Source organism: Malurus melanocephalus, unplaced genomic scaffold (genome assembly GCF_030028575.1).
Source record: "Malurus melanocephalus ecotype Western Australia unplaced genomic scaffold, MMel_1.1 scaffold_592, whole genome shotgun sequence".
NCBI lineage: Eukaryota > Metazoa > Chordata > Aves > Passeriformes > Maluridae > Malurus > Malurus melanocephalus.
In genome coordinates this window covers 146,360-155,383 of record NW_026623824.1, presented here as the reverse complement: position 1 = coordinate 155,383, position 9,024 = coordinate 146,360, and the positions used below count along the sequence as shown (strand labels likewise).

At 44.4% G+C, this 9,024-nt stretch overlaps 1 protein-coding gene across 2 annotated transcripts in view; it reads right to left on the bottom strand.

Annotated features, from left to right (window-relative positions):
• Nucleotides 1-6: 6 nt before the first annotated feature.
• LMX1B (LIM homeobox transcription factor 1 beta) overlaps nt 7-9,024 on the bottom strand; it is an 87,307-nt gene continuing 78,289 nt past the window's right edge. The window contains exons 3-8 of one of the 2 annotated variants that reach the window (XM_057382931.1): nt 7,459-7,691; nt 5,313-5,491; nt 4,818-4,895; nt 4,363-4,429; nt 3,319-3,480; nt 7-1,315 (exon numbers count right to left, since the gene is read on the bottom strand). In XM_057382931.1, the coding sequence (XP_057238914.1) occupies nt 1,197-1,315; nt 3,319-3,480; nt 4,363-4,429; nt 4,818-4,895; nt 5,313-5,491; nt 7,459-7,691 (838 nt within the window). In that variant the 3' untranslated portion in view covers nt 7-1,196. Of the gene's footprint in view, nt 1,728-3,318; nt 3,481-4,362; nt 4,430-4,817; nt 4,896-5,312; nt 5,492-7,458; nt 7,692-9,024 lie in introns of both variants that reach the window. The other variant, XM_057382929.1, reaches the window with a different exon arrangement.

The window sequence follows — 9,024 nt, the reverse complement described above, 5'->3', positions numbered from 1 at the left end:
AGATTAACCAAAGCTTTGCACTTGTTTTTCAGTTATTACGGTCAATATATTAAAGGTATTTATTTGAGAAAGTGCCTATCCTGCCAATCTTTCCCCATGAGCTCTATTTTGAACACACCCTATAATTACTGATATTACCCTGGCAAATTTTCCCCATGAAGTTTTCTCCACTGAGAGCCATGACTGTACTTGTCTGCTTCTCCACATCATAATTACCACCAGGCAATATTTATAGCTATACTATTATTATTTATGATATTTTATGCCCTACAAAAACCTATTTGACATATGCTGAAACTTCAACATCAGAGACAATGGGATTTGAGCCGAGACAGCCCCTTCACTCCGCACAGCTGTTGTGACAGCGCTGGCACTGACACTGGTGGTGCTGCAGTCACAGAGTCCTGGCAGTGGGAGATTTGCAGGACATGGTGGAATTTCAGCTCAACATACCTGAACTTCCCATTGAAATTCCTGTCACAGTTTGCTGTCCCCAGCTGGTGCACGTTTCAGGACTTGTGGTGCTTCAGGCTAGTACTGTGTGTCCTCGATTCTTGCTGAGGCAAGATAACTAAAGGAGTGCTCAATTATTGCAGGTGGACAGTAGAGAACAGCACATTTATGCCTCATGCAAAACAAATAAACAGAACAGAATGAACAACACTTCTTTGCCAATCGTGGTCTAGACTYGAAATTTGGCACTTCAATACTTACAAACAAATGTAAATGTTTCAATCTCACACTTCAAAAAAATTAAATAAATCTGTCTTGAAAGCACCTTCAGTTTTAATTATTTAAGATCAATACTAACCTAAATGCCTCTGCCCCTAACATGCATCTCCTCTCCAGGGCCATAGACCTTTCTTATTCTGAAATCACTGGCTTTCTCCACAAATACTATTAATCAGTTCCCTCAGTATCATATGCATAAGGGCTATAAACTAATGAGCAGATCTAGGTTATGTAGAAAAAGTGTAGAAAGGAAACAAATGTTCGAACGTCACATTTACATTAACTTCTCACAGTTCAAATGGCAATTTATCCACAACATAGTATGAATCATGCAGTAAGAAAAGGGAGGAATCTCCAGTTTCTTTGATTTATTTGTCATATGGTCGACTGATGTCARTATCAGTGGCTTTAAAAAAAAAAGTTTAGACATCCAAAAGAAAGGAGAAGAGAAAGAAGGAAAAGATCTAGCTTTCCATAAAATCCATTTCCTTTAGGATGAGGAGCTCAAACCAAACCAGATCAAAGGCTGAGGACGAGCAGGTTCTTCTGTTCCTTCCGTGCTTGTCTCGTGGTCTGGCGCGAGCTGGGAATCAAGGGTACGGGACAGGTGGATGTGTTTTGTTTCTCTATATATGTATGTATGCAGGTAGCTATTAAAATATATAAACATACATACACATATACACAAACAGAGACAGTCTTCCTAAAAAAAACGCTCTTTGCAGTCCAGAGGCAGCAGAGTCACTGTGAAGGAAGAGCTGGGCAACATATGGCTGTAGAGTCTGCACTGGAAAAGTCACTGGCTAAACACATGCCGGCTGCTAGGTTCCTTTATTTTCATGAGGCGAAATAGGAGCTCTGCATAGAGTACAGCCTGTCAATGGGATTTCCTACTCTAGCCTGCATGGAGTTAACTTCGGAAGAGGCAAGAAAACAGTCGCTCAAGCTAGTTAAAGAGGTATCACTGTCGATATCATGAAAAATGGAGTCGTTCCCTGCAAATGAAACGCAGACGTTAGGCTGGTGGTGCAGCCAGGGGAGGACACGGCACACACGGATGGGCAATGCTGCACATTTGGGAACACTGCCCCTTCTGCAGCCACATCTGAACAGACTCTGCCTCTAAGGCTCTGATCTACACGGACGAGGGCTTGCTGGCAGCAACACCCCCAAACCTGCCAGGATTGAATTGAAATTTCAGTCACAGCACAAAACAGAGTCTTGGCTGACAATGGGAGCCAACAGCACTGGGGAGGAGCACGTCCTCAGCTCCTCCATGGCTCTGGCACTCATGGGGACAGTGGCATTGTCAAGAAAGGTGGGAGCAGATATTGAGTGCCCATGACAGGGAAGCATGGTCTCAGAGTCATATTCATCTATACACTCAGTGAAAGTTCTACCCGTGTGACAGGACCCAGAGAGACCCAGCTTCTATGGCTTCAAGTGACATCAGTTGTAAACATGCTCTCCTTTCAGAAAATTCCACTCTTTTAGGGCTGGTTTGGAACAGCACCRTTTATTAGCCTTAGCAACTAAGATTTCAGCTTACTTCAACACTGGAGGTACAGAAAAAACTCTGGCTCAAGTCCGGGGGGCTCTGCAAGTGTTAGTCTGGTTCCTTCTCTTCACACACGTATTTGAAAGGGCTTTGTGCCATCCCTACACTTCTTCTGGRGTGCAGAACTGCTTCCTAACGAGTTTTACTCAGAAAGCCAAGCAAACCAGCAAATCACAAGCCACCTAATGCTCGAGGGCACTTCGTRTCTCCTCAGATCCTTACAGGACCTCCCAGATTTCCTGTGTGCACCATGGACTTGTCTCATTGACACAAGCAGTGACAGACCCAGAGCAGCTTTCCTGTGCACGTGCACTGCTCCTGGTCAGCAGAAACGAGTCTGAAACRGGCCCAAGGCTGAGAATCACAGTCTGAAAAACCCTCTGACACTCTTTAAATGCCACACTGCATTGGTCCAGAATGGATTATGGGGCGTTTAGTGCTTGGAATGCATTTGATGCGTGGTCAAGCAATCGTGAAAGCAAACCATCATCTTGATTTGGGACAGAGAATAAAACCATGCAGGAGAAATGTCCTGTGGTAACCCATCTTTTAGTAGCTCAAGAGCTGCTCTTTAACAGATCCACGCATCCAATCTGAGTGGTCTTAAAGGGCTGCTTATTCATTTTGTAATGAACAGATTACTTCTCTTTATTGAAGGCACTTTTTCCTCAAAGCTTCTAAGAAAAAAGGAAAAACTTGTGAAGGAGCTAGAATTTGGTACTGTTTATTTTTCAGTGTCTTGGACAGTGGTTTAAAAAAGTGGAGCTTGGTGAGGTGATGTTGCTTCCTTTATCATTTATCAGAATTATACTGTGAAATAGTTTTGAAAGGTTTCCAAAGCTTGAGATAAGCTCTATTCTACCCCATTATGTGTGTAAGAAAATACACACATGAAACTAACTGGTACAAATTCCCTGGTACAAATCCCAGAAAAAACATTCTAAAAGCCATTTGTGGTGCTGCCCCGTGAGGAGTGATCCAGCACACGCCCCACTAGGTCGGATGTGGCAGAATGAGGCAAGCCTTACCATAGGGGTTCATGTGGTCGCCTGGCATTTGTGGAGGGGTGAGACCCTGCTGAAAGGGGTCTGTGCCATAACTGCTTTGCTCCATTGCTACAATCTGCTGCTGCGGTGCTGCAAGTGGTGTGTAGGATGTCATCATCCCTTCCATTCGGTTGGACATGACTTCTGCAAAGCAAAGAGGAGGCACAGTTACTGCTGGGGAACGGGGCAGCATCAGCAGCAAAAATGAGCCCAGCAAATGCACACAGGGGGATCCTGTCTGTGAGAGAAACTTCCCAGATTCTGTCCAAGCATAGAACCCTGAGCAATATGCTGAAAGACTTGTAATTTCTGACTGCACAGTAATTTCTGACTGCACAGTAATTTCTGACTGCACAGTAATTTCGGACTGCACAGTAATTTCTGACTGCACAGTAATTTCTGCAGCTCCTAGGTGCTGGATCCTGTCCTACCAAAGTCTGTATACTGTGTGTGACAGAGCCTCGTTTTTCTCTAACTTCTGCTGCTCCCATTTTTTCTGGCTCTGGGTAAAGGGGAGGATTTGAGGCTGCAAGGTCTTGGGAGCTGCAGATTGTCCAGAGTACGCACAGAGCACAGGGAAAGCSCTGGTGGCTCTGTGAAACAGGGTCCAGCACCTGCAGGGCACAGGAGGGGCTCTCCACGCTGGGCTGGGACAGCAATTCTTATCCCTGAGCATATTCCAGCTGAGCACTGTGTCCCTTCTGCAGAACAGAACAGACTGCAGGATCCACCTGAAGCAAAGCCTCCTGGAGATTTCCTCCAGTGGAAGCACGTCCACATGGCACATTTCTTCTGGAAAGGAGGTAACAGCTTCTGTGTGAGCACCTCTGGCTCTGCTGTCACCAGAATAACCTGGGCTGAGCTGTGTGGCACTCAGACACCCCTCAGAATGCTCCAGGGCTGATTTCACACATCACCCCAGACCTGCACGCACCCCTGGATTGCTCTGCTGAAGCATCCTCTGAGAATGGCCCTTCCAGACAAGKGCAGATTCTTTCTCACTTTGCTTTATCACAAATCCCCTACCTTGTCCCAGTCGCTGTGAGTTCTGCTGCTCCTGCTGCTGCTGGTGCCTTCGTGCTAGCTTTTTCATCTGAAARAAGCAGAACAGAACAACCTCACAGCCCCAAATGGAACAATTTTGTTTCCTTACAAAACCCTCTGCAAACATCAGTTAACACAGACCATTTATACTTATGCAGACATTGSTGTAGGTTCAGTTTCAATTCTAAGCTTAAACATTTTCGTTTCCAGTTCAGATCTACATGCAAAATTTACTCCCAACCAGGTGTTGCTTTGAGCATATGAATTTAATATCTGTGTTCAGAAGTTGYCTTTCTGGTGTGGATGCAGAGAGCAGCACAAGCAGAGCCCTCAGAGCTCGGCCGTGGCATTTCTGCACCGTGAGCTGCATTTGGGAAAAGAGCCCGTGCTGAGGCATCACCTGCATTTGASTTTTGAGAAYGGGAGGAACAGCCTACCTTTGCTCTTTGGTTTTGAAACCAGACCTGGACCACTCGCACACTGAGCCCTGTTTCAGCTGCCAGGGTTTCTCTGACCTGCAGGAGGAAATGCTTAATGATGCAATTGTTCAAAAGTTAAAAAAACCCCAAAGAACCCTAATCGGTTTTGTTAGGAGGAACACTTGTATTTACAACAAAAATTGCATGTGTTGCATTACTTTTAAAATTCATCATATTTTTGCACAGTGTTGTCAAGTTCTGCCCTGATGGCACTACTGGTTCTGTAACTACTCAAAAAACAGTCTGAGCTGAGGAACACTGCACTAAGTCATTTCATGTTTTTTATTTCACCCATAGAAGATTTCTGCCCAGACAAAGTGCTCTGGCTGCACCCCAGGAGAAGTGSCATTGTCCCAGGGAGTGGCAGGGAGAGGACAAGTGCCATTGTCCCAGGGAGTGGCAGGGACTGTCTGGGGCTGTCAGGACTGATTTCAGTCCTCGGGAAGCACCCACCTTTCTACAGGGCTTGGAGGATACTTCAAAGGATGCTTTGAATGCTCGTCTCTGCTGCGTGGTGAGTATTGTCCTTGGTCGTTTAGGTCTTCTCGGGTCCTTGCCATCGTCGCTTCCTTTCCCTTGGGTTACTTGGCCTTTGGTGGGCTTCACATCTCCATCTTCATCATCACTTTTGACTGGTGAAAAACAGGATAATAATTGCACTGTTGCACCAAGAAAACAGGATGTTTGAGAACTGCTCTTCAGTCAAGAGGTTCAGCTACTGTSCCATGGTTATCTGAATCCTAAAGCAGCTGTGGGCAGGAAGAGACTATCTCAGATCTGTGTGCTCTGCCTAAATCAAACGCCACAAAAGCATAACAATGTTTTCAATTTTTAATTGAGGACAAGGGACTGATCAGGGGATGGAAACTCAGAATATGCTTCAGKATTTCCAGGAACTGGGCACAGAGAGAATTTGTGCCCTTCCAGCATCTCCTGGAGWGCTCATCAGCTCCAATCTCAGCACCAGATAAACACCTTTCCCTTCACAGCCCAACTCCAGCTTCCCCTGAAGCATTATCTGATCCTGCTGCCTTCACTGCTGCAGCAGCAAAACAGCACCAGGTAAGGATCACACAAGTGTCTCAAAGCCTGTCTAACTAAATACAGTGCAGATTCCAGTTATTGAACATTGTTCGGAAAATTCTGAAGCTCTAGAGATAATATTAAGGATAATCTTTGTCATCTCATTTTCACTTTCCACAGAAAACAGCAGTAATCCTCCTCTGTGCATTAGAACGTGTCTGTATGTGCAAGTTCTCTTCMTCAGTAAATACGTGCATGTGCTCACCTAGACCAATGAGATGCTTTGTATTTTCTATAACTAAATTCTGAATCCTCATACAGTCTGGTGATATCACATGTGTTGGTATATCGTCCTGGGAAATCTCAAGCACAGTGGCAAAGGTTGAGGGGTAAATACAAATTTTGTTGTGAAAATCAGCTTTCCAACTCAGCGTATTTTATTTCACCAGACTACTGATTTTTCTTCTAGGAAACATCACATTATTATAGGGACTTCAACATGAAGAAACACACAGAAATTTTTATATACTGGAAGACTACATTTGGGGAATCAACAAATCAGACTTTAATTCATTTTAGGGCCTGATTATTATGCACCTAGCAGTTTAATCACCTTTTGCTTTAATAAGCATCTTTGGCCTAATGATTAAAGAGAAGTTCAGCCATTTTAATAACCACGACATTATTAACTTTCCAGCATGCCATTTCTAAGGAAAGGTTTGTGAGGATTAATACTGCACATTGGAGAGTTACTTTTGAGTGCAGTGGATAAATATTTGATTGAAGCAGGACACATTCTCAGCCAGGGCTCTGCAGACTGTGTGCTCTCACGCAGTCCTCTGGGAGATCAGCGTTTTCAGTGTGTTAGACAATGGGAAACAAACAACTTGTTTAATTTGTCAGCTTGTTTTTCAGGTTTGGGTTTGGCTAACAGAGAATAATGAGGGAAAAAAGCGCATCTCCAGGAGTAAGAAACTCGCCTTTGTGCCAAAGGGAAATGAAATTGAAACTAAGGCTGGTTTGTGCTACTGTGGCAGCTCCTCACTGCTGATCACAAGCCAGATCTGGTTCCAAAAAGTTCTTCAGTACTTCTATGTTATACTTGTAATCTTTCTTCAAGGCACTATTTGTGCTTGGCAGAGAGATTCCTCTCAAAAATTGKATTATTGCTGTGCCCATTTCCCTASTTARTGCTGGAATAGTACATGTGGAAGATCCCCTGAAAAATACATAAAGTGGATGGAAAAATGCCTTTGGAGAACAGTGCACTGCTGCCTCACTTGAGGGAGACCTTGGGTAGCTGAAGTCAGTCTGATTCAYGTTTTATGATCTTATAGGAAAACCCTTTGCAGAAAACAAAAAAGATTTTGTCTTTTACTAAGCAGGAAGGTGAGGAAGGCAGTCAGGTTAGGGGAAGCAGACTGTGAGTAGGAATGTTTTCAGCTGTCCCTGCACATTTGCACAGGTGGCACATCATATAGATAAAGCAGATGTGAAAATCCATGTACTTTTCTATAAAAAGGCTCTACAAACTCCTGCAGCTTTTCCCRTCAGAGCAGGGATGGGAAAAGCTTACCYGAGTCGGAGTCATCTGGGCTGACGGAGCTCAACAAGTCTTTCTCCTTCTCATAGTCGCTTTTGCAGAGCAGCTGTCCCTCCTTGAGGACAAACTCRTCTCCCTTCCTGAGCTGGCGCTCGCAGACGCAGCAGCAGAAGCAGCTCAGGTGGTACACGCACTCCAGGGCACGCATCACAAACTCGGTGGGAGCGATCTTCTCCATGCAGCCGCTGCACTTGGCAGCAAACAGCCTGTGGGGAGAGAGTGTCACATCAAATCCTGCACGGACCCAAATCCAGCAAACCCTGCAAACATCAGCCTGTGGGGAGAGAAGAGTCACATCAAACCCTGCATGGACCCAAATCCAGCAAACCCTGCAAACACCAGCCTGGCTCGTGCTTCTGCACGCTGCAAGACTCGCAACCTTAGGCTTGGAAACAAGCAGGCAATTCTTTCAAATCTCAATCCCTTTGGTCTCGAGATTCCCCAAATCACCTTTGCCAGACAAAGCCCACTAAGATCTGTCCTTATCTCTGTGGTTTTTTTCCTTTTCAAAATGAGAAACAGAAGGGAACTCTCAAAGTTGGATAATCGCTCAAACCCAGATGTATTTGAATTCACCTTTCAGAGGAAGGACCAGCTCCTGCTTTGTTTTATGCAGGGTCTCTGGTTTCAGCACTTAAGCCCTATTCTGAACAGATTTCACGACTTTCCATTTTTGGTATTGTCTGAGGAGGCTGATAAACACAGAAATGAGCATGAAAAGTCTGTGCTTTTGCTGAGGCAAAGTCAACACACGTACATACACACACAATTACACACRTGTAATCCATAAAGAGAGGAGTGAAATAACAGCTTTTCTTTGGATGCTGAGTTATTCCAGAACAACCTGTCTCTGAAGGAAGCACTGTGCATTTCAAATGGTGTGAAACATCCTTCAGCAGAGATAGGCAGTGATACAATCTGCAAAATTACCAGTGTAATCACAGACCCCAGAACACACACTGCATCCAGACYAGTTCTTCTTAATGCTCTAAAAAGCCTGTCTTTAATCCATCATTAATTTTCAAGTTTTAAGTTAGAATTATTTAGATTGATTTTATTTTGCTTTTCTAATGGCAACTGGGAATCTCCCTAAGTGAGATTTCTGAAACGGGCTGCCTCAAATAAAGACAAATCGCTACGTTACATCCCTGTGTCACCTGGTGTGCTGGTGATTTGAAATTCAGTGTCTTTTATGGCAATACATCACAGCGCAAGGTGCATGAACATTTACATTTCAGCAMGGAAACGAGCGCCACTGCACCTGTGTATTCACAGGAAAAAGAATTAGATTCTGCTTTTTAGCTTGGGGTGTGCTGACTTTTTTTTTATCATCATAAAAATTATAATTTTTCTCTAAAAGGGCAATTCTCCTTGATCTTAGAAGGCAAAGGCTGTGGTAGTTATTCATTCCTCCAGAGCCTCCATTTTGTCTGAGCTGAGAAGTGCAGGGAAATGGCAGGCACGAACCTCAGCAAAGAGCTGGAGCCCAAGTGGGCAGGAGGGAAAAGCAAATATCGATATGGTTCCAAAAAGCGGCTG